Here is a 25,535-nt window from a genome sequence, read left to right on the forward strand (position 1 = left end):
CTGAGAGAACTGCTCCAAGGAGGTGAGGGGGGGAGCCAGGATATATAGAGGTTTTGCAACAAAGGGCAGGTAGTCTGAATGTCAAAATATTACTGTTAAAGAAAACCAGGTATGTCAAGTTAAGGAATTTAGTACTTTTCTATGTATGGGAAGATGCAAGAGTCTGGGCTCACCGAAATCATTCCTTTGATGTGCACCTCAGCTATCTGGGGTCTGCATCCTGTGTTTTCATATCCTGAGTTTCCTCAAGACTCACCAGCTCACCATCAGCTGTGGCTGCAATCGCTGATGACTGACATCCTCTGTTTACTGATACGGAGGCAATACTCCATTTATCAGCTGGCAGCGTGGGAGGACAGTGTTGTAAGACTACACAGAGGCACGGAGACTCAAAAAAGAGGCGAAAGTCTACGAAAGAGGGAAAAGGTGAACACCTGAACCAGGGCAGAGGCAGTGCAGATGTGGTTTCTACTAGAGATGCTCAGTACAATGTCCCAGGGGTCACAGTGGAGGAGAGTGTGAAGAATGACCCTAGGACAGAGCTCTTCCTTTTGCCTTGGCCAACTGCCCAGTTTTACCAAATGGGGCAGAGGTGGTAGTAAGATAGGGGTCCTAATGAAAGCGTGAAACCAGCTTTTAGCGATTGGATTGTGAGGCGTCTGCAGGACTTCCAGGTGAAAGCGTCCACTAGGCGGCTGTCAGAAGCCTGTGGTTTTTGAGCAGGATCTGGTTAGCGATACGGACTTGTGGCGTCACCAACGTGAATGGGAAATGACAAACCTAGAGGATAACATCTAAAACACTGAGTGTGAAACCAGTGTCAGATTTAACACTTTTCCTCTCTTCTCAGCTTGGACCAGGGAAGAACTCTTCATCTCCCAAGAGGCTCAGGAAGGACCAGTGTGCAGAGGCTTTGCGTTCCAGTTGCTGGAGGGCCACCCCCACCCGCCGGACTGGAGAAGGGCACCTGCTTCTCCTGCTTCACTTCCCTGGAAACTCTGGATTCTCGCCGCTCCAGGACGCGGTCACACGCACACTGTCCCTCTACGCTTCTAGGGGTAGCCGTCTTGACCACGCCCCGTGGCTCAAGGTTGCCCTGTACGTCATCACCGCGCCCCCTCCTTCCCGGTTTCTCCTGCCTTCCCGACCACGCCCCGCGCCTCGGCGCGGAGCTTTGACGTCATCACAGCGCGCCCCCGCGGCCTGGCGCTGCGCTTTGACGTCTTTACCGCGCTCCCTCCCTCCCCTCAGGTGTTCAAGCTTCGTGCGCTGGCCGAGCTTCAACCTCACGGCCGGAACGTGCGCTCTCTGTAGCTTCTCCCTTGCGTCATGTTCCCGGCCGTCTCCTCTCCGCGGACCCCGGGGCCCGGGGCCCGAAGGGGCCCGCTGGGCGGAGTCGGGCCGGGCTCCACGCCCCGGGCGACCAGCAGGAAGGGTCTGGCCCTGGGGTCTTTGGTCAGCTCCCCGGTGCTCTTCTCGCCGGCCGGCCGTCGTAGCTCGCTGAGCTCGCGGTGAGTGATCGTCCCGGGTTGGGTTTGGCGACTCACAGGCTCACGGGCCTCCAGAAGTCACCGGAACCGGGGACGGCGCGGGACGCCAGAGTACTGGGAGAATAGACCTCTGTCACCCTTGCATCCTTGTGTGTTGTTATTTCAGCCTCGCTTTGATTAATTCATCAATTGAGTCTTCGCATCATGCACTTTGCATGGAATTACCTTTGTGTAGAGGTGAAGAACACATTGAATTAGAATCAGTGGTTACCCGCCTCACTCTTAGTACCCCTGTGATCTGGTGTAGGTCACTCATGATCTCTTCGTCTGCGAAATGGCGATAACGATACCTGACCTGAGCCTGCGAGGAGTCAATATGAAATGCCACGATGCAGATGTAAAGTGATGGTGGGAGTGAGGACCTCAAACCCTGGAAAATCATTATATGTGCTTAACATACTAACTGCCCTTAATATCCGCTGGTGGATAATTAAAGGGATTTTAGCTACAGAAGTTAGCTTTGTAGCTAAATTAATAGGGAAAAGGCTTTCCATAAGCAATGAGATAAGACTAGTAGTTTTGTTACCAAATAAAAGCGTGGCACACCAGTTCACTTCACTCGTGAAACCGTGGCCTGCATCTCCCCTTTCATAATTAAACCAGGATTTTAGAAGGAGCTAACATGTGTCGTGAGTGGTTTCTTTTGAATTCGTCTATCAAAAATGAATTTTCCCCTGCAAGAAGACGGTAATACTGGGTCTTGAACTTATAGTTAAAATTTATCTCTAGAAGTTTGCAATACTTTAAAGGAGAAATGATTTTTAAAGAATACCTTGTATCCTTTTGCGTTTTGTAAAGTGCTCTTCAAATGGTGATCTTGTGATTGTTTTCTACTCCTTTTGAGAAAAGTCAGTGAATAAAAGTCATACTTTGTTTTCTTTTTTAATTTCTTCTTACCTCTCGGTAATCATTGAAAGAAAAAACCTTTGATATAATACTTTAGCAGAAACAATGCTCTCAATCACTCTGTGCATCTCCTTAATCCTGTGATAAGAGGTAGAATAACTTTTATACTAATAAATTTACACTGGTTTTCTGAATGTTAAGAGGAAGGGGAGAAGGAAATATAATTTCTACTGCTGTATCTGTTATCGAAGACCAGGTAGCAGCAGATACGACCCTATTTAACTTCTTGATTTTGATTGTATAAATCTGGTAGATTCTTATAATTCTGTGTCTGATGAGAGCTTAAAGATAATCTAACCCAATGTTTGTAAAACTTCTTTGACCACAGAGTATGATAAACTCTACTCTATATTCTATTTCGTTTTTTAAAAATGTTGATTGAGACCCTCAAAATGACCGATAATTTGAAAAACACTGATCTAGTCCAGCCTTCTTATTTCACAGCTAAGGAAGCAGAGTTATAAAGAGTTTAAGTGAATAGATCATACATCTAATTACTAGAGCATGAAAGTCTGAAGCCAAGTTTTCCTAAATCCTGTCAGTCTTCTTTTTTTTAATGAAAAATAAATTTAATAACACAGTATATATGAGCCAGAGTGTCTTCACTGTTATACTTCATCTTTCTTCTTGTTTATCAGAGATTTTCTCTTTTTTGTGAAAATATATACATAAAAATTATAATGAATAATGGAAAATTTTAAGTTATGAGTGAAATAATCTGGTCTCGTTTCTTTAGAGGAACACCTACACGAATATTCCCACACCACTCCATAACTGAGTCTGTGAACTATGATGTGAAAACATTTGGATCTTCTCTCCCTGTTAAAGTCATGGAAGCCTTAACATTGGCTGAAGGTGGGTGTCATTTTCCATTTGTCTCTGTTAGCAATTCAAAATGAAGCCTAGGTCTGGCATGGAGATTGAAATTTGTGCTTTCTCTGGTATACCTTCACTTCAATGGAGAGAAATAGGTGGCTTATTTGGTTTTTCATTGTAATTGAGAAATATGATAAATTTGGGAAGCAGAATGAGTTCATTTTAACACAATCAAAATAAGTGTTTATGGTTGTACATACTGTATATGCAAAACTTAGTCCAATTTCAAAAGTTGATTGAGTATATGAAGTTTAGCTTTTTAAAGAAAATCCAAAAAACTACTGCCTCACATTACTGGGTTTAATAATGCAGTAGAGGGCTTCCCTGGTGGCGCAGTGGTTGAGAGTCTGCCTGCCAATGCAGGGGACGCGGGTTCGAGCCCTGGTCTGGGAAGATCCCACATGCCGCGGAGCGACTAGGCTCGTGAGCCACAACTACTGAGCCTGCGCGTTTGGAGCCTGTGCTCCGCAGCAAGAGAGGCCGCGATAGTGAGAGGCCCGCGCACCGCGATGAAGAGTGGCCCCCACTTGCTGCAGCTAGAGAAAGCCCTGGCACAGAAACGAAGACCCAACACAGCCATAAGTAAATAAATAAACAAATAAATAATTAAAAAAAAAAAACACTAATATGCTTATAAAAAAAAATAAGCTACTAATAATGCAGTAGAATCAAGTCTTACCTCCATTTCTGGATCCTATGTAGTACCCTGGAGGCTGTATGCACAAATTTATGTTATCAATTTGGTGCACCATTAGAAGGTTCTCTTGGCCGACAATTAGAGTGGAAGTGTAGACGTTGCAGTCAACACAAGCTGTAGAAAGACACCGTTAAGGGTGAGGAGTTGGGGTGACTAGAAGAGCAAAGTTCAGAGCATCCTGTGATTTCCTGGAACAGTGTTTTTGAAACTGCAGGTAGTGACTGAAATCAGTTTAGTGGTTCATGACCAGCATTTTTTTAAAAAATGAAGTAAAATAGATTGCAAAATATCAGAGTGCTTCTCATTTTGTTTTATTAAAATTGTGTATGAATGCATCATGATGTAAAATGTATTTCATACTGTGAATGACAGTCACAAAAGTTTAAAGTACTGCATTCCACAAGAAGGAATATTTCTCATCAACTTAAACCAGCACATCTTGCCAGGAAGTCCACGGGAGCTTCAGGTACAATTATTTTCAGGCAACTAAACTTCCATGAACCTCTGTCATGCATTGTTCCTGTTTTAAGTATATATTTTCATTTCCCGTCTAAAAATTTCAGCTTAAATTGCATTTAAACCTTTTGACACACTCCTGGTTCCTGCCACCAGATCATGTTAATAACAAATAGTACACAGCCTCAGAGGAGAGAGTCTCTAGAAATCAGGATGTGTAAATTGAAGAGTGTGTAAACTTGAGAGGAACTCGTCCTCACTTGGAAACTTCCAAGTGCTAGTCAGTTGGTGTGCTGTGTTAGCGTCCTCGAGGGTTCACCAGTGGAGGATTTGGAGCTGCTGTAGTGCTTTCAGGAAAAGAAAGTATGGAGCAGATACTCCAGTTCAGCAAAAAAGTCCACCCTTAACCTAGGTATGATGTGATATTTTAGCTTGTACATTATTGATGCCTTTTATTATGCCCCTCTACCCTGCCTTTAGACGAAGAGCAAAGCTCACACGAATTAAATTTCTAGGGCCGCTAATACATTTACTCAGGTTTACCACCAACACGTACAACAGCGACAGAGCAGTCCCCCTTCTCCACAGGCGTGCGTTCCAAGACCCCCGGGGATGCACCGGACCCTGTGTGTACTGTGTTTTTTCCTGGACGTACATACCTGTGGTAAAGCGTAATTTTCTAAATTAGGCACAGTAAGAGAATGTCCAAGTTGCCAGCGTCACGTCTCTGTGCTTCCAGCCATGTTTAAGTAAAATAGGGTTACTTCAACACAGGGACCGCGATGCCGCGACAGTGGATCTGATGACCTGCACTACTACTAAGTGGCTAGTGGGCGGGTGGCAAAGGAGTGCTTCACCTCCCCATCAGGACATTGGGGCAGTGGGAGATTTCATCACAGACTTCAGAAGTGTTATTTCTGGAATTTTCCATGTCATACTTTGGACCGCAGTTGACCACGGGTAACTGATACCACGGAAACCGAGGATAAGGAGTGACTACTGTATACTAATTTAGTTTTGTCACTTAATACGGAATGTAACCCTTTAGGTCACCATATAATGAAGTAATTTATCATACTTTCAAAGAGCTCTTATTTGAAAATCTTGTTCTTTTGAAGGAACATGATTTTTCCTTGAAATATTTTATATATTTAATGAGAAGGTTTATTATTTGTGTTGCTTTATCAAAATTATGAATGTTACTGAATATAATATTATAAAAAGTAAGATATCTGTCTATAACAAAAATTAAGAAATACTAAACCTAGGCCCAAAATATACTTTTTGCCTTTAGATATATTTCTAAAAATAGTTGTCAAAGTTAAATGGAGCTCTTGTTTTGGATATTAATAACTCTTGAATTATTCAAGAGTATTTTTTGTTGTGAGTTAACCTCGTGTGTGTGTTGATTACTTTTTTAGGTGAAGATTGTGGCAATGAAGAAGATTTTGGTGTGAGGAAATTTTAAGTTTTTCTTATTCATACTTTAAGATTAATTACGTACCTCATTTTTTTTCTTCAGTTGACGATCAGCTGACTGTTCACATAGATGAAGGTGGATGGGCTTGTCTGGTCTGCAAAGAGAAACTCATTATTTGGAAGATTGCTCTGTCACCTATTACCAAGGTAATGGTTCTTTAGAGAGCTGGAAGGAGAGAGAGGAGAGGATCCCTAATTGGCTCCGAATTTTTACCCTAAATTTTTAGAGTTGTTGGAGGACCATAATTTGAATCTACTCAAACATTATAGATTTGCATTTTCGTAGCAATATGAAATACTGAGCATATCATTTCAAAAAAGTTTCTCCCCTTATCATGATTTTAAGCAAGATCCATCTTATTTACATTTAAAAATTAGAGACGTGGAAATTTTTAATGAATGTCGTGCTAGTCACTCTGTCTAATGAAGTCTAAGACTAAAAGCCATCCACATAAGCTGATGAACTGAGTTTCTTAGAAGATAGGAATGTATTTCACTGAATCTACTGAATGATGCATAATAAGATAGGAAAAAATGATACCAATTTTTATAACGCTAATTTAACTTTCAATTGTCAACTTCTCACACGGGGGTTTTCATTTGTACGTCCACTACCGTACCCTCAGCAGCGTCTTTTTCCTTCCGCTCCAGATCAGGCATACTCTCCTGTACCACTTGTGTTCACTGGGCCATTGTTCCACTGGGACTTGGGCTCCCACTTACCTAAACTCTTCACATCTACTGGCCTCTGTACTGCTGCTGCCTAGAAAACCGTGTTTGTAGTTTTAGGAGCATAGGTGAGGGAGAGGGCCTGGGGTGGGCATCCTGAGTTAGCAGAGGAACCTGATACTTGGCTGAGTCTAAGAAATGTTTTCTAGGTGACTTGGAATACTAACTCTGTGGTCATGCTGATTTTAAATGTCAACTAAACAAATCAAGATTAGACTGGGAAAATTCCATGGGAAGCCTACACACTTCTTTCAACCAATAGACTTTTTGGTCTGGGAAGAGATTGGAGTAGTTTATATTAAGGGTCTGGTCTAACTGTTAAGTTTTCTTGATTCTATATCTCTTAAAATATTTTGTTTTAAAATTACTGAAAATGATGTTGAAAGCCTGATCAAAAAGATATGAGAAGAAAGAGTATTTGTAGAATGGTATTTCCAGCAATGAATTAGAATCTAAAATATGCAGAGAAAGGAAATAGTGAAGCCAGATGCATATTCACAAAATTGGATTTGACGTGAAAGATTTTTTGTTTGGATTTGTTCTGTAGTTATCTGTTTGCAAAGAACTTCAGCTACCACCTACTGATTTCCACTGGAGTGCCAACTTGGTGGCTCTCTCTTACTCTGCTACCTCAGGTGAAGCACATTCTACTCAGGTAGGTGACTTAAATGCTTATTGAAGTACATTTTTTAAAATAAGGGAGTTCTAAAGTTGGAGGAATCATCCAGACCAGTTCTGAAACGTAACTATAAAGCTACAGGAATCAAGACAGAGAGGTAACGGCAAAGAGATGGACACGCAGGGCAGTGGAACAGAATAGAGAGTAGAGATATAGACTCACTCAAGGGTGGCCCTTTGATCTTTGACAGAGGTGCAAAAGAAATTCAGTGGATCAAGGATGGTCTTTTCAGTAACTGGTGTTGGAATCATTGGCTGTCTTTATGGAAAAAAAAAAGCATTCCTCCTAAACCTCATTCTTTATGTAAGGATGAATCCAAAATGGATCATAGATCTAAATGTGAAATGTAAAACTAAAAACTTTTGGAAGAAAACAGGAAAAAAAATCATCATGACCTGGGATTAGGTGAAGAGTTCTTAGAAATTACCAAAAACATGATTCATAAAAATAGATAAATTGGACTTAATCAAAATTTAAAACTTGGCTCTGCCAAAGGCACTGAAAAGAAAATGAAGAGAGAACTACAGACTGGTAGGAAATATTATGAATCATATATCCAACCAAGGACTTGTATATAGAACATAAAATGAACTCTCAAAGCTTAGTGAGAAAACAGACAGCCCAATTTAAAAATAGGACTTGAACACTTTAGCAAAGAGAATATAAGGATGTCAAATAAGCACATGAAGAGGTGCTCACATCATTAGCCATTAGGGAAATGCAAATAAAACAAGTGAGATACCACTACAGCCCTAGTACAGTGGCTGAAATGAAAAGCACTGACACTACCAAGTGCTGGCGAGGATGTGGAGCAACCGGAACCGCATACGTTGCTGGTGCGCCTGCTGGTGGTACAGCCACTTGATTTTCACTTCTTATAAAGTTAAAGTACCCTTGCCATATGACCCAACAATTTCATTCCTGGCTATTTACTTCAGAGAAAGTAACGCTTATGTTCACACAAAAAACAGTACGCTAATGTCATAGCAGCTTTATTTGTGATAGCCAAAGGCAGAAACAATCCGAATGTCCTTTAACAAGTGAATGGATAAACAAACTGGTTCATCCACAGGATGGAATACTACTCAGCAGTAGAAAGGTATGAGCTACTGATACATGCAACAACCTGGATGAATCTCAGAGACGTTATTCTAAGTGAGATGAAGGTTATATTCAGTGTCAAATATAACCAGTGTCAAAAGGTTATATTCTATAAGATTTCATTGGTTTGGCATTCTCGGAAAGACAGAACTATAATGATGGAAACGGTGATTGCCAGGGGTTAGGATAGGGAAGGGTGTGACAGTAAAGGGAAAGCGTTAGGGAGTTTTGGGTGCAGATGGAACTGTCCTGTATCCTTATCGTGGTGGTAGTTACATGAGTCTACACGTGTTTTAAAATTCACAGAACTGTAAAAAGCAAAAGATTTTATGCAGTCTGAAGAGAAACCAGAGTATAAAAATTCATAGAACTGTAAAACAAAAGGGGGAAAATGTCAATTTTACTGTATGATAATTTTTTAAATTTGAAAAAAAGGAATTTTTATTTCTGATTTCTGTTAATCAATAGTGCACTGCCCTGGTTTCTTTATATCAGTGTCAGCAAACTCCCGATTTGGGCTCCTTCTTTTATTGTGGTTGCTGAGTGTTATGGTCTTGTTTTGAGGCTGTTGCTGTCATGGTTGCCACCAGAGAAGGATCCATCCGCTACTGGCCAAGCCTTGCAAGTGAAGACACCTACACAGAGACTTCCGTAGATCTGGGAGGTGATAAGACTTACAGTTTCCTAACAACAGTGCAGGTATATGATAGATATTCTTTTATATTTATTGGTAAGCTGTGCTTTGGCTTGGAAGTGGAATTTGAATGACTAAAAATTAGGGGTTTTGAGCAGATCATACAGGCAGGGGGTGAGGGGAATCAAAAAGAGGCAAGAAAAGAATGTCAGGATCTAGGATTTGAACACTTAGACGGAGGGAAGCCCTTCTCATAGGGCTCTGAAATAGCAGTAGTGCGTAGTAACCGATGTTATTCATTTCTGTCAGAAAGGTCTTCATAAAATGACTTAGGAACTCTTAGACAGTAGGAGGAATGGTTTGCTAATATATACTCTGCAGATTTACTGAAGAAATAAAATCTGATACTTGATTTGTTGAACCTGCATGATGGTGAACCTATAACTTAAAAATCAGAATTAAAAAATACATGCAGTTGGGGCTTCCCTGGTGGCGCTGTGGTTGAGAGTCTGCCTGCCAATGCAGGGGACACGGGTTCGAGCCCTGGTCTGGGAAGATCCCACATGCCGCGGAGCAACTAGGCCCATGAGCCACAACTACTGAGCCTGCGCGTCTGGAGCCTGTGCTCCGCAACAAGAGAGGCCGCGATAGTGAGAGGCCCGCGCACCGCGATGAAGAGTGGCCCCCGCTCGCCGCAACTAGAGAAAGCCCTCGCACAGAAACGAAGACCCAACGCAGCCAAAAATAAATAAAATAAATAAATAAAGAAGCTTTCATTAAAAAAAAAAAAAAATACACGCAGTTAAAAATATTGCAACAAAGTTATTCTGTGTAGAATTAATATTAAGTGAATGGATTCATAAGTAAGTGATTTTAATAAAATAGCACTGTTCTTTTTCTTTTAGATTTGTTTTAAGGTACAGATGATTTCCTTCTGTATCAAAGTGATTTATGTTAATTTTCTTTTCTTAGTCTTAAATGCTTAACTAATTTTGCTATGTTTGTTCACAGGGAGGAAGTTTTATTTTATCCTCAGCGGGAGGCCAACTGATTCGCCTGATACCCGAAAGTGTAGGAAAAATTCATCAGCATATCCTGCCTCAAGGGCAAGGTGTGCTTTCAGGAATTGGTCGGAAGGTTTCTTCTCTTTTGGGAATTTTATCTCCTAGTAGTGATCTCATAGTAAGTTGATAAAATAACTTTGTTTTACAAGCTTCTTTCTTAGTGAAATCAATAAGTTGGCAGTTTCCTATGAAGTTGATATTGCCTCTGTATGAACAGTGGTGTACATGAGATGAAAGCTTTGATCTTTCAGTGAAGCATTTTTATTATGATGGTCAAATGAGTTCATACCCTGTAACGTTAATATTCTTAAGTCACACAGATTATCTTATAAGTACATTCTTTGAACTAAAACTATGATATAAAATTATAAATGTGTTTAAGGATTAATTTTGCTTTCTAGACGTAACCAAAAGTGTGTTCTCCACCCCCATGACTCCAGCCATCTGTGTAGATGACTCAAATCTATGTCTGCTGGGCTTCTGCCTCAGTCTCTGGAATAGTGAAGGGAGGCTGATGGGAACTAACATCTGGGGGGCATCTGCTCTCTGCTAGGTGCTTCATGATTGTTACCTCCTGTAATTATTAGATGACCTGTAACGTAGAGAGCTTCATCTCCAATTGTAGATGAGGAACTGGCCTCAGTGAGGCTAAATTGCCCAAGGTTACAGAACCACTCAGCGGCAGATTCATGCCCACGTCTGTTTGAATTGAGAGCACACCTTTTTTTTTTTAAAACTATGCTGTTCCCTCTGATTTCAGGTTACTATTATTATCTGCTTCCTTAACTGGTCTTTGAACCTAAAACTTAACATGTCTGGAAACAAATTGCTCATATTCTCTTCTCTCCTGTTGACTTACAAAACTCGTTTCTCTTTTGACCTGTTTCTAATGGCACTGTCACTTTTTTCAGAGACCCAGGTATAAAACCCTGATGTGTGTGTGTGTGTGTGTGTGTGTGTGTGTTTGTGTTTCTCTCTCTCTCTCTCCTTACCAGGTTCTCTAGGTTTGGCTTCTTTCATGTCTCACTGCCATCCCCTTCTTCCTGCTTCCATTGTAAGGCCCTAATATGCACTCTTGGTAAATTTCTCCTAAGTCTTGGTGCCAGTCTGCTTTACTCACTGTTGGCCCCTCCGGTCCCATTAGTGGCTAGAGTCATGGTGACAGAAGTGGAGACAATTAGGGTTTTCACTCAACAGTCCTGTATACCCAACTTAAAAAACACATCTATTCTTCAGAAGCAAGAAAGACGAGGTAACATACCCACGTGGAACTACACACAGCCCTACCAGGTTCCTCCTCCTGTAACACAGCTCTTGTGCTCACAAGCCATTGAGACTATCTCCCTTGCTTATTAGGTTTACAAACGCACATTTAAGACTGTGCTGTGTGTGAACCTTATTTTTGCTTCTTTCCTAGTTATAATCCACATTCCAATTTAGCAGGACTAAATTGTCTAAATGTGTCTTGTTCTCTGAAGATCCTGTGACTTTCCCACCGCCCAACTCTGCTCTTCCTGGGCCTTCTGCCTTTATATTTCTGCCTGTGGAAATCCTTCTTACTCAAGGTCTGTTTCAGGATCACTCCTTCCTTTGAATCCTAAATGAAGAATTCTGCTAGGATTACTAATCAAATAGTTATAAAATGTACTAATTTTGAATTTCAGAAAAATAGTTCATTAACATTAGAACTTAATAATCTATAAACTTTTTTCTCCTCTCCATATAGCTTTCAAGTGTCCTTTGGGATAGAGAGCGATCAAGCTTTTACAGCTTGACAAGTTCAAACATCAGTAAATGGGAATTAGATGATTCTTCAGAAAAACAAGCACATAGTTGGGATATAAATAGAGTCCTGAAGGAAAACATTATCGATGCTATCTGGGTAAGGAACGGTAACATTCTTCTCTGTAATTTTCATTTATGTGAGATTGCTAGTTCCTTTCGTTGTTGTATTTATTAGAACACGTTTCAGTGTGATACACAAAGTTTTAGCCATCAGATAGGCTGAAATGGAGTAGTCAATCTTTAGAAGGATTGGAACTCACTGATTTACTTAACTTTTTAAATGCATACATTCATTCAATAACTGTTTGACTTACTGTGGATGAGGCACTTTAGTAGGTGCTGGGGATATAAAGGTGAAAAGAAATGATTCCTAAACTCAAGGAGCTTACATTATTGATATTTTCATGTAGGGATCTGAAAGTAACTATGAAGCTATTAAAGAAGGGGTCAACATTCGGTATTTGGATTTGAAGCAAAACTGGTAAGCAGTTAATTTGTCATGAAGAACATAGGAGTTGTTTGGAAAAACAAACCGATGTTTGTTATAAAATGATGAGCAGTCTTGCTATCTGTTTTTCGAATGCCTCTGATGCTAACCTTACACCGTTATGTCTTACTAAATCGCTTTGTGTTGTCTAGAGATGCTAGTTCATTTGAGAAGTACAGGCAGTTGTCGGCCTTCCACTGTGTGCGCCATTGGCTGTGTGCCCTCAGCAGGGAGCCTGTGTCCTGCTGTCACAGCCGGAGCCTCTCAGAGCTGCCTGCCCCGCTGCTGGGACTGCTGGGAGTGCTCCGTGCTGTCATTTTTCCCCACTCAGAGGAGACGCCGGCGCTCTTCTCCGCCCTTTTTCTGTTGCTGAAGGAGCTTTAGCCAGTGTTTGTGGCTGTATTGAATAAAGGAAGGATGGGGTGAGGTTTTGTCGTGGTGGTACAAGTTAGAACTCCGTCATGGTTTATACTCAGAGTGAATTTCCTCTTAGAAACGGTGCTCTAAATGGTGCCTAAGATCCCAGGTTAGTCTGATAAAGCTACTTAATCCCATGTTATTGTTCAGCTTTAATACCAGAGGCCATATGGAACTTAAAAACCATTTGTAATATGGCTTCTGTGGCAGAGTTCATAATGAGTGCAAATACATGACTTGTAGTTTTTCAAAACACAGCTTACTGGAAGTTAAGGACTATTTTTATGTGTTCTAGAGTAATTTAGTTTAGTAGAACAAATTCTTGTTTCTTGGCTTGAAGTTCTGCTGTTTAATTTTTCTCTCTTGGGCTATTGAGACTATCAGGATCCTTCTTTATAGTTTCTGAAAACCTCATATGTAAACTATCAAAGAAGTAAAAAAATAGTATATATTTAATTTCCCAAAACAGTTTCATTAAGTACAGTGTATCTCGTTTTCATTTAGCATTACCAGACCTTCATAAATTTAGAACTGCTGCCAGGACACAGCCCACTGTGGGTGTAGGATGCGGGGATGCGGACGATTTTTCATGTATAGTTTTCAGAATGGAGACCTGGGTTGAGAACAGAGAAACATGCTTAGGACTGGCTGTGCCGAGGCAGACCCTGGGCGCCTCCCCTGGTGCTGTGATACTAACACAACTCGATTCTTGTGGGGCCTGTGAGATGCAGCTCTCATCCTCCTTCTGGGCCCCCTCCCCACCATAGCTCCAAATGACGCAGTCATCGCTCTTATGTATACTCTTGTTCCAGTGATCCGTGCAGACTGTTCCACGTCTGGGTGGGTCTTTTCTGTTTAAGAAGCACGTGTGTCTCCCTGATGCTTATTGCTCCTCCTTGATCGACTGCTCATTTTGGCCAGAGCTGCAACCTCGGCTCCTATTTGCGGTGAACAGCCTTATGAGTTCTTTTACCAGATTATTACTGATGCAGAGCTCAGGTAGCTTCATTCTGGATTTTTTGAAATCATAAATGTATTGCCCTGTATATACTCACATAAAAATCTGTCAATTTAAAAAAAAAATTTTTGTTTATTTATTTATTTTGGCTGCACCGGGTCTTGGTTGCGGCACGTGGGATCTTCATTGAGGCATGCGGATCTTCTGTTGCGGCACATGTGCTTCTCTCTAGTTGTGGCATGCAGGTTTTCTCTTCTCTAGTTGTGGCGCACAGGCTCCAGAGTGTGTGGACTCTGTAGTTTGTGGCATACAGGCTCTCTAGCTGAGGCGCGTGAGCTCAGTAGTTGTGGCGCGTGGGCTTAGCTGCCCCGCGGCGTGTGGGATCTTAGTTCCCCGACCAGGGATCGAACCCATGTCCCCTGCATTGGAAGGCGGATTCTTTACCACTGGACCACCAACGAAGTCCCTGTCCAATTTTTACTGATTTGCAGAATTGGTTATCTTCGTATCATCTTTACTACCTAAAATAGCTTCATGTTTTTTTAATCAGGAAGATTTTTTTTATAAAGATGTCAAATGAAACTGGTCCGAGCACCACTCCCTGAGGAATCCTCTGTTAGCTGTGTCTCCGGGCCTCGGGGGGCACCCCGTACCCCACGGCGGTCCAGTCTTTGGGGTGGCTTCAGTGTCGAGCCTCATCTGGGCGTGGCCGTCTCTCCCTCCCTACCTGGTGCGCAGTCTCTGCGGCCTCGCTCACTTCCTTCTTACGTGTCATCAGGAGCTCTTTAGGTCACTGCCAATATGTTCAGATGTGGGCCAGTGTCCTTGAATTCTTCTCGGGAATTCAGGTAGAAGTGATAAGGTCTGGGGAGCTGGAGGAAGAGAACAGTGGAGAAGGGAAATGAGAGCCGCGTTAGGACTGCTTGGTTTGAAGTGCATGTCGTCCAGCCACTAGCTCGGTTTATTATTTTTAGTTGTCAGTAGAGGGTGCTTGCCACCCTGTTAATATTTCTGAGACTTGAACGAGAGTTGCTAAAAATGCTACTAAATGTTTTAGAAGGGTTGAGATTAGAGACCATTTAATTGGTTGGGGGCAACAACTTTGATAGACTTAAGAGGACCATATACACTTTAAGATGGAAAAAGGTTTGTTTTTCACATATACAGCAGCTTGAATATACAGCAGCAGTTCTATGATTGGTTATTAAAATTAAAAACAAAATGTTTTTCCTCTGTACAAAAGTAAGCTTTAAAGAACAGATTAGATCAGGGGTTGGCAACCTTTCCTGTGAAGGGTCCAAAACTATTTTATATTTTCAGGCTTTGGGGACCATGTGGTCTTCACTGCAGCTCTTTTACTCTATCACTGGTAGCATTAAAGCATCCATAGACAACACATAACAAGTGGCGTGGCTGCATGGCAGGAAAGCTTCATTTACAAAACCTCAACCTGGGCTCAGTTTAGTCTGAGAGCTGCACTTTGCCAATCCCTGTATTTGATGATTTGTTGGTCTTTTTTTTTTTTTTTTTCCCTTTCACCTGAATTCCTCTCCCCCTATTGATTTTTTTATTTTATTTTTTTTATTTTATGGCTGTGTTGGGTCTTCGTTTCTGTGCGAGGGCTTTCTCTAGTTGTGGCAAGCAGGGGCCACTCTTCATCGCGATGCACGGGCCTCTCACTATCGCGGCCTCTCTTGTTGCAGAGCACAGGCTCCAGACGTGCAGGGTCAGTAATTGTGGCTCACGGGCCCAGTTGCTCCGCGGCATGTGGGATCTTCCCAGACCAGGGCTCGAACCCGTGTCCCCTGTATTGGCAGGCAGATTCTCAACCACTGCGCCACCAGGGAAGCCCTGTTGGTCTTTTTAAGTCAGATTTATTGAGTTATATTTTACATATAGAAAATACCTTGCAGCCTTTTTAATGTATAATTTGGTGAGTTTTGACAACGTGTAGTCATTTAACTAGAACCGCAATCAAGATACAGAACAGTTCTATCACTCCAAAAATTCCTTGGTACTCTTTTGTCAACCCCTCTCTCCACTTGCAGCTCCTGGCAACCATTGATGTATTTTCTGTCCTTATAGTATAAATGGAATCATAGTGTATAAAGCCTTTTGAGTCTGGCTTCTTTCACTTAGCATAATGCATTTGATATTCATTCAGTGGTTTCTTCCTTTTTACTGCTGAGTAGTAGTTCATTGTATAGATTTACCAGGATTTGTTTATCTATTCAGCAGTTGAAGGATATTGGGTTGTTTCCAGTTTTAGGCAGTCATGAGTAAAGCCACTATAAACACTTGGACACAGGTTTTTGTGTGAAGATAAGTTTTTATTTCTCTTGGGTAAATATCTAGGACTGGGCTTGCTAGGTCGTATGGGAAATGCGTGTTTAACTCTTCAAGACATTGCCGGACTGTTTTCCCAAAGAGGCAATAGATCTTTCTTTCTCACTGATTAGCGATGGGCTCCTGATTTTGGCAGCGGCGTGGCACCTGGCGGACAAGCCCTGTCTCGTCTATTACTCGCTGGTGACAGTAGAAGATAACGGCTACCAAATGTCAGATGCAGTGACTGTGGAAGTCACTCAGTATAACCCACCTTTTCAGGTAAGATTTCCATCTGTAAGTTAAAGTACAAAGTGACAGTAACATGCTGAGTTTTTTTCCTAACCATTGCAGGGTCAGATTCTTTGAGAAATTCATCTGCAGAGCTTGGAAGTACATTTTATTTTATTTTAAAAAAAATCTCTTTATTGATTTATTGTGACTATTATTTTTGGCAGCTTGCGGGATTTTAGTTCCCCGACCAGAGATTGAACCTGGGCCCTCGGCAGAGAAAGTGCAGAGTCCTAACCACTGGACTGCCAGGGAGTTCCTGGAAATACATTTTAAATAGCTAGTTTTTAGGCATTGCATTCTGTTTGCCATCTCATACTCAGTCCTTTGCTCAGCCTTAGCTAACGAGAAGTGAGGGTGGGAGCCCCTGACGGCAAGGAACGTGTTTCTCCTGCCATAGCTCTGTGAAGGGACTTTCATTTCGGTATTACTGAGAAGAAAGAAAACACTGATGATGAACTGCAGGTGAAAAATAAGGAAGAAACCTGATATGAATTGGGCTTTGGTTTTGAGCCCTATATACTACAGAAAAATCCCGTTTTTGCTCAAAGTAGGATTATATTTGTAGGTAACCACATTATATACTTGTCAAAGTTCATGTGAACGATTAAAAGGCAAGCTCTCTAATTTTAAGCTCCTTAATAGCCATTGAACATTGTTGAATAAGTATGATGTTTTTGAGGAAGGGCCTTAACTGCTGTAAATTCAGTTCATTTAACCTTGTATAGTATCTAATTCTGTTGAACTCTTACTCTTAATATGATTTGTGTAGCTGAGTGCCGTAAGGAAATCTTTTAGTTTGGTCTTTTATTTCAAACAGAAATAAACCTTATGTGTTCTGATTATACAAGAAAAATATGCTCAGTGTTAAAATTTTTCAGACAATGGGAAAGGGTATAAAGAAGACAATTTGAGAATAAAAAAATTCCATGTTTATGTTATGTTTGTAAAATTCTTTTAATAAATGGAATATCCTTTTTAGCTTTTGCTAATTTTATAATTTAATTAGGTCTTATTTCTATTTTTAATTCCATATATGAACAAATTAACTCAGTTTTCTTGTGCTTGATATCTGGACAGTGAAGAAAAAGACAATATTTATCAGGGGTCATTTATAAAATAAATTTGTCAATTCTAAAATAAATAATAAACTAATCCTTTTATTTTCGTCCTCACATTTGTTACAGGCATTTAGTTAAAATCTTATCACCATGGAAACGTTTTCAAACTTTGCTAATTATTTGCAACTCAGCAAATGATCTCTCTAATTGATGTTTATAAACTTATTCTGTCATGTTTTGTAAATCATCTGATGGGTAGTGTTTAGGTTTTCACAAGGATAATCAACGAATTATTTTATCATTTTTATGAGCGTACAAAAGTGTGAATTATAAAATCATACAAACAAGTATTTTTGTTTCAATTCTGATTAAATGTAATCTTAAATTTAATTTTCAGTCTGAAGACTTGATTATATGTCAGTTGATGGTCCCAAACTTTTCAAACCAGACTGCCTATCTGTATACTGAAAGTGCTGTCTACGTGTGCTCCACAGGAACTGGGAAGTTTTCTCTTCCTCAGGAGAAAATCGTCTTCAATACACAAGGTAGGGTAGTGGTTTTAGAAGCTAGGATTAGGGAACTCATTAGTCATTCTGAGCAGTTTTTGTTCTCTTTCCGTAAACTTTGCTTCAAGCGTGATGCCTGTGACATTCAATACCACACGTACAATAGCTGAAAGACTGGAAGGGTGGTAGAGTTCCCAACTGATATATTTATGGGCAAAAAATAGTAACGTTTTTCCCAGAAGAGGCCAAGAAGAAAAGAACTGATGCTAACAGAAGTAATTGCTTGTTCCTGGTCAGTAAGAGTGACTTATTCTGAGTTGATATTCTTTAAATGTTTGTCCAGACCCCTGGGTAAGAAGAATCCCAGGTGCTGGACTAATGCAAGGGGGCTGGAATTGGCGGGGAGGTGTGGGTGATGGGGGGAGCCAGCCAGGAGTGAAAAACACCAAGCGGACAGTCTCATCAGGGTCTTTATCTTAAGGGGCAAAGGCCAAATCCATGTGAGGCAGCAGGATGGAACCTCGGTTCTCTAGTCCCAGCACCAGAGCCTTGACTGGGTGCATGGGATGCTCTTAAGACTCCAAGAGAGCTTAAACCTTTTCCTTCCGCACTGGCTTACTCAGTAAGTCAGGGTAGGGTTGGCAAGCTGTACTCTGAGTCTCGCAGAAGGGGTGATTTTCTTGTTTGGTGCTCTGTACCCACTACTCTTGCAAGGCACAGTGAAGGACACAGCCTACCACTCCAGATAGCGGGGAGCCTTGACTTTTGACATGGGATTACAGAGTAGGAGTAACACGGCAAAGGATATCACCAGGATTTTCTTCTGGGAGGTGGATTTAGGAAAGTACTTTTTGGTTATGTCTATCTGATCGTGTATTTTTCTTTCTCTTAGGAGACAGTATTTTAGGAGCTGGTTCCTGTGGGGGCGTTCCCATCCTTTTTTCTAGAAACAGTGGATTGGTGTCGATTACTTCAAGGGAAAATGTGTCCGTATTGGTAGAAGACCTTGAAGATTCCCTGGCATCTTCAGTTGCTGGACCAGGCAATGAGGTAACGTGGTTCCATACGATTTTTTTTTTTTTTTTAAGTATAGTTGGTTTAAAGTGTAGTTGATTTGCAAAGGATTTAACCATTTTTATCAGGATATTTCCCACAAATGTTTAAAAGTCAGACACTTTTAGAAGAGTTGTGATGAAGATATTAGTTCTTTTATCTCTCTCATCTCTTTTGTGCTTTTATTCAGAAGCGACTACTTGTAAGTCCTTCAGCTGTTTCTGTTGGTGTTTTCCTCCACATTTCTAAGTAATATGCGTGTATTGCTGTCTCTCATTCACTAATTCTCGTCGTCTGTAGATCTCCTGTCATGGAAGATGAGGACTTGGGGTAGCCTGCACTCCTCTCTCTGCCTTTATCATCCCAGTATACATTTTTCCCATTATAATGGCAGTGTGAACGTTGTTGATAGTCCAGAGTGAAGCAGTGTGCTGATTACATCTCCTTTAGCGTACAACTGTGTGCGATTCTTGGAGTGGACTAATTTCCTATTCGCTTACTTTCCTTTGATATCTGGCTTAATCTTCCCACACCCTCCAGCAGCTCTGTAGGCGCCTTTCCGTAAAGCTTTGCCCAGGGTCACGTCTCTAGAGAAGCCCCTTGCCTGCTGTCTGCTGGGAACTGCCTGGCCCCGCACTGCACGGGTTTGCCCGGCCTCCTGCCTGCTCTGTCACTTGCTGCTCCTCCTGCTTTCCATCTTTGTGTGTTGCAGTTGGAACCGCAGATGTGTGGTGGTTGTGTTTCTTTTTCTTCTGGGATGATTTTTGAGGGGAGAGTGGGGAAGAAAACATCATTTTTTTTTTTTTCCTGTCATCTTGAATTCTGAAATACCCTGATCCTTAAAAAAGATTTTTATCATTCTTTTACAGGAGGCTAAAAATGAACACTGTTTGGGGTAATTTCTGTTTGAATAGTATGTAAAATATATAGACTGTGTAATTCAAAATGAAAATGATTTGATACAGGTTCAACAGAAAGTAACTTTTTTTTTTTACTTTTGTTCTTTTGTAATCATGTGGTTTTCATAATACTGCTGTATGTTCTGAAATTGTCTTACAGTATTCCATTTCTTTTAAATTTCTCTAAGTTTTTCTTTAAGACTGAAATCAACCATTATGCTTAGAAATATACTTTGTGATGAGTTGTATAAGGGTAAGCCTATAAGAAGGTTGTGTTGTGATGAAATCTCCAGATGATTTTACTCACAGTATAATCCCTGAATTATATATACATTTTCTATAGGACTTTAGTTGATCATTTGGTGTGTTTTATCTTGTTTCAATAAATGTCTTAAGTATCAATATATAAACCATTGGTATAGAGAGTATGGCAAACAGCTGTGTGTCTGTACTGTTGCTCTCATAGGTGGGTCCAATGTTTAGTCCAATAACTAAGAATATTCTTATACCTTCACCTCTAAATTAGAGTTTGTTATTTTACAGAGTGTGGTTTTTGACACCTCTACCAAGAATGAGACTATTGCCCGGGAAGATAAAACCAAATTGCTAAAAGCTGCTTTTCTGCAATACTGCAGGTATAACAAGTTTTTAAAATTACTGCTCTTTTGATGTCCGAGGACACATGTTACTGACATATGCTGCTTATTTGTTCATTAGTGGGAGCGAGTTGGAGGAGTGAAGCCATCAAGGAGAAGATGTTTTTCTGAGCTTTAGCACTTTAACAAACTCTTGTTCTGAACTTGGTATCCGCAGGAGGGTTCCAGCTAGGCTGGGAAAAACCTGGTGTAACACAGCCTCTCCACTCGATGGAAACAATGTCCCACTAGAAATGGTGGTCATGAAGACAGCTTGCAAGCATGCTTTATGTATAATGTGAAGGCAGTGAAGTTGCTTACAAAGGGTTATCATCGCTGTTGTAAACGAATTAGGCTTGGCCTGTTGGTTGAGTTCTGCTGTGTAGACATCACCATAGAACTCAGTGGCTTATTTAATACAGCTTCTGGCCCTGGGTCTGGTTGTTTGGGGCTGTGCTGGGGTGGCAGTTTTCCTGGTCCTGCCTGGGCTCGCGCATGGTCTGTGGTCAGCAGCCAGCTGTCTGGTTACACTTGCTCCCGTCTGGGGACCCTGGCTGGTCAGCTCTGTCTGCCTCTTGTGGCATCTCTTCCTCTAGCAGGCTGCCCTGGCCTGCTCGCAAACCTCAGGGTTCTGGAAGTGGAAGAGAGGAGGCCTTGCTGCACAAGTGCTCTTCGAGTCTCTGCTTGGTCACATTTGCTAATATCCCGTTGGCCCCAGCGAGTCCCGGGGTGAGGCCCCATGGAAGGACGCTCGCAGGAGGGTGTGCGGCCTGGAGGAAACAGCTGCACTCGCTCTGTCACGCTTGCTGCCCCTATACAGTCATTTCAGTTCGTCCTACACACATTCTGCATGTTCTGTATCTGGTACCTTCCATTTATATTGGAGTGAATACTAAGGAAAATTGTGATCCAGCCCTTGCTCTGTCCCTGATTAGCTCTGTGAGACTCTGGACAGATTGCTTAATGTTTCTGGAATTGGGGTTTAGCGGATCTTTGTTTTGAAGAAATATTCAGATTTTACTGCCTCCATTTTCCCCGCTCTCAGCTCATGGTCCTGTAATTGCACTCCTGGTGGTGTCTGGTGTGTGGGGGCTCCCTCTCACAGAAGGGACACCCTTGAGACTTCGCGGTGCATTTACAGGTTGAAAATTCTCTGCCATCGTAGTGATGGTCTACTGAGCTTAATTTCCTGTCCAGAAGAGGGCAGTTTTTTTGTTTCTGTTTTTAAATAGTATTCTTTTAATCTTGTTCTGTTGCATGGTGTTCAGTCTGACTGCCAAGATTTGGATTAATGCTATGATTTTATCTTGTATAAATTTATCCTTTAATTAACAGTTCTGTCAGACTTGTGGCATCTCAACATTTAAATGGTTATGGAGTCACTGTACTAGTTTCCTGTGCCTGCTGTAGTGAATTGCCACAAACTGGGTGGCATAAAACAATAGAAATTTATTCTGTCACAGTTCTGGAGGCCAGACGTCCAGAAGGACGGTGGCAGCAGGGTCGTGTACCCTCTGAAGGCTCTGGGGAAGGGTCTTCGCTAGCCTCTCCCTTAGCTCCTGGTGATTGCGGGCAGTTGTTGGCTTTCCTTGGCCACGTACGCCTCCCTCCAGCTGTCTCTATTGGCATCTGGCCTTCTTCCCTGTGCATCTGTCTTCACGTGTCCTGATAATGACACCAGTCGTTGGGTTTAGGGCCCACCCTAATCCAGTATGACCTCATCATAAACTTAGCTGATCGTATCTTCAAAAACCTTATGTCCAGATAAGGTCACGTGCTGAGGTTCTGGGTGGACTTGGGTTTGGGGGAACACTATTCAACCCAGTATAGTCATTTCTAAATGTTTTACTGGGGAAGATGATTAAGTACGAAAAGGGGTCCCTGACCTCAAGTGCTCAGAGCGTAGTAACCTCAGGACCGGTGTTACTGGGCTTCTAACACAACTGTGCCTTCTACTTACCCTGTTTAGCATAAAGTACCATGAGGTTAGCAAGTAATCATTTCTGGGGTGGTGCCAGCCAGTAGTCTAAAAAAATTAGCCTCTTCACAAATGGGATCATGGAACCTTGAAAGCGGCATTGCTCAGCCTTCTCACTACTGACGTTTGAGGCCGGACGGTCTTTGTTGTGGGGCCGTGCTGTGCGCTGTACCGTGTTCAGCAGCGTCTCTGGCCTCTTCCCGTCTGACGCCGGTAGCCTCCTTCCCCCCAGCGCGTGGCAGCCAGCGTTATTTTCAGGGGGTCAGAGCTGCTGGATAGAACTCTCAACTGTTATCCGTTCAGGTTTTTGCTAAGGTAATATTACTATTTTTATAGCATGGTTTCTTTGAAATTAATTTTTATATTGTTTTGATTTTCATTTTACTTAATATAAATATAAAAGCTTTTGTTCATGAGAGTTTTAAGAAACTTAGTCTTTTGGTTAAAATAGTTCATTATCGAGTGATCGTGCCACAGTCCACTTTGTATTCCCATGACCTCTAGCATAACTAGGTTTCCGGCTTCAACCTTGCCTTTAACACTTTGCGGCAGTTTTTCTGTGTTTTTCTGGTCGGCTCTGTCTCCTGTTCTGTGGAGACCATTTCAACCCTTTCCTCGCCTCCTCTGCCTTCCCATTTCTCTGCCCCTTTCCCCCCGAGGCAGCTGACTCAGGCTCCCGTTCCACAGAGATAGTAGAAGCCATCAGAGGACAACTCCCTGCCCTTAGTGCCCGCACACTTACCTGCATCCCGACTCCTCCTCCCCTTTCCCTCCCTGGGGAGTAGGAAGAGGTGCTCTTCTTCCTAAGGCCAGTCTCTCTGCTCTGAGTGCCCTGGTGTCCTGTTTCCCTTGAGACTGTACTCTCTCAGTTACTCCCCTTCTACATCTTTGACCCTGTGCTGGCCTCTTCTCATCAGCTGTTAATCATATTTAATCTGCCATTTTTACAAAAGACCAGTCTTTGACTTGTCCCCCTTTGAGCTGGCACCTCTTCTGCTTGTTCCTGTTTATAGCTAAGCTGCCTGAAACGTTGTCTCCAGTTGTTATTGTCTTCCATATTTTTCTCTTTCTACTCCCTGCACCATCTTTCCTCCTTCCTTGGCTTCATTTGCTGAAGAAGCACAACCCTGCCTTGCTCTGGGCCATTACATACAAATGAAGAACGTTCAGAAGCAGTTGTGTGTTCCACAGGAAACTAGTTGTAACACATCTGAAACTGTGCTTGGCTTCCCCAGAGCTTATTCTTTCTTTCCTAGCCCCTGTTCCAGTGGCAGGTCCTAGCAGCCACAGTCAGTTGTTCAGTCATCCTTACACATCAGACCCAACCGATGGCCAGAATCTCCCGCCTGTGTCTCTTTCTCAAAGCTGTCTGCCTGTCTCCTTCGCTGCTGCAGCTGCTGCTGGTGGAAACTCCTGTCCTCTCTTGCCTGGATAGATTTCTGCAGTAACCTCCTCACTGGATTTTTCTCTCTCCTGTCTGACCCCCCATCTCCATAGCATAGTTAGAATGATCTTTTAAAAATAGAACAGATCGCGACATTTCCTTCTAAGCTCAAACTCCGTCACATGCTTTAGGAGACCTTCTGTGCTCTGCCCTTTGTTTCTAAGAGGTGTGCCTTGGACCCTTCTTCCCTCTCTCCTCACTGGGTGACCCTCTCTCCCCCAGTGCTTCCATTCTCTGCTGGGATGCAGGCGCACTTCTTAGAGGTGTGCCTTGGACCCTTCTTCCCTCTCTCCTCACTGGGTGACCCTCTCTCCCCCAGGGCTTCCGTTCTCTGCTGGGATGCAGGCGTACTTCTTAGAGGTCTGCCTTGGACCCTTCTTCCCTCTGTCCTCACTGGGTGACCCTCTCTCCCCCAGGGCCTCCGTTCTCTGCTGCGATGCAGGCGTACTTCTTAGAGGTCTGCCTTGGACCCTTCTTCCCTCTCTCCTCACTGGGTGACCCTCTCTCCCCCAGGGCCTCCGTTCTCTGCTGCGATGCAGGCGTACTTCTTAGAGGTCTGCCTTGGACCCTTCTTCCCTCTCTCCTCACTGGGTGATCCTCTCTCCCCCAGGGCTTCCGTTCTCTGCTGGGATGCAGGCGTACTTCTTAGAGGTGTGTCTTGTGCTCTCCGCCGCTGTGTGCCCCTCCCACACTCACCCCAGCCTCCCTGCGCCTCTTCCTCCAGGAAGTGTGCCCCGCCCCTTGGGGGTTTTGGTTTTCCCTCTGTGCGCTATGTGGCCTCTGCTCTTTCCCTGTTTAGTGTGTGTGTGTAACTGCTTCTTTAATGATCTGACTTCTCACGCCACTGTATACTTTGTGAAGTCTTAGGACTGTGTTCTGATGTTTTGTTTATTGTTCTGTCTCCAGAGCCTGCGTATTATCAGTGTTCAACATATATCTGTTGAATTAATGAATGCATAATTGTCTCCCTTTTAAATAAATGTTATTAGAAGTAATAAACTTTGGGCTAACATATGGGACTTTTAATTTCACAGTTAACTTTTTCATGATGAGTTTAATCCTTTTTTAAAAATTTTTATTGGGGTATAACTGCTTTACAATGGTGTGTTAGTTTCTGCTTTGTAACAAAGTGAGTCAGCTATACATATACATATGTCCCCCTATCTCCTAATACTTTTACTTTTGATACTTTTGTTTTCTGATTTTCTTTCAGAAAAGATTTAGGTGGTGCTCAGACGCTGGTTGACGAGCTGTTCTCCTCTCACCCTGACTCGGACTCCGACTGTGAACTAGACAGAGCTGTTACCCAGATCAGCGTGGACCTGGCGGACGACTACCCTGCTTCCGATCCGCGGTGGGCCGAGTCTGTGCCCGAGGGTAGCGGCATCCTAGTTCTAATGTTACGGGGAAGGATGTGCTGGGTCTTTTGTTCAGGCGTTTCTCAGTGTAGCGGCATCCTAGTTCTAATGTTACGGGGAAGGATGTGCTGGGTCTTTTGTTCAGGCGTTTCTCAGTGTAGCGGCAT

The 25,535-nt window shown here is 42.4% G+C and overlaps 1 protein-coding gene and 1 long non-coding RNA gene across 2 annotated transcripts in view; one reads left to right on the forward strand and one right to left on the reverse strand.

Annotated features, from left to right (window-relative positions):
• Positions 1 to 1,198: 1,198 nt before the first annotated feature.
• Positions 1,199 to 25,535, forward strand: part of NUP133 (nucleoporin 133) — a 54,281-nt gene continuing 29,944 nt past the window's right edge. Inside the window, exons 1-13 of the mRNA XM_082424994.1 lie at positions 1,199 to 1,511; positions 3,193 to 3,311; positions 6,008 to 6,111; positions 7,241 to 7,348; positions 9,038 to 9,172; positions 10,119 to 10,289; positions 11,898 to 12,053; positions 12,367 to 12,437; positions 16,278 to 16,425; positions 17,893 to 18,040; positions 18,894 to 19,051; positions 20,497 to 20,588; positions 25,224 to 25,387. Coding sequence (XP_082281120.1) covers positions 1,330 to 1,511; positions 3,193 to 3,311; positions 6,008 to 6,111; positions 7,241 to 7,348; positions 9,038 to 9,172; positions 10,119 to 10,289; positions 11,898 to 12,053; positions 12,367 to 12,437; positions 16,278 to 16,425; positions 17,893 to 18,040; positions 18,894 to 19,051; positions 20,497 to 20,588; positions 25,224 to 25,387 — 1,756 coding nt within the window. The 5' untranslated portion in view covers positions 1,199 to 1,329. The remainder of the gene's footprint in view (positions 1,512 to 3,192; positions 3,312 to 6,007; positions 6,112 to 7,240; positions 7,349 to 9,037; positions 9,173 to 10,118; positions 10,290 to 11,897; positions 12,054 to 12,366; positions 12,438 to 16,277; positions 16,426 to 17,892; positions 18,041 to 18,893; positions 19,052 to 20,496; positions 20,589 to 25,223; positions 25,388 to 25,535) is intronic.
• Positions 4,946 to 6,061, reverse strand: LOC309642937. The gene is made up of 2 exons (XR_014253452.1): positions 5,990 to 6,061; positions 4,946 to 5,144 (listed from the first exon to the last, which is right to left on the reverse strand). It is a non-coding gene; the product is annotated as an uncharacterized lncRNA (long non-coding RNA).

Source organism: Balaenoptera physalus (assembly GCF_965194825.1).
Source record: "Balaenoptera physalus genome assembly, chromosome: 14".
Lineage (NCBI taxonomy): Eukaryota > Metazoa > Chordata > Mammalia > Artiodactyla > Balaenopteridae > Balaenoptera > Balaenoptera physalus.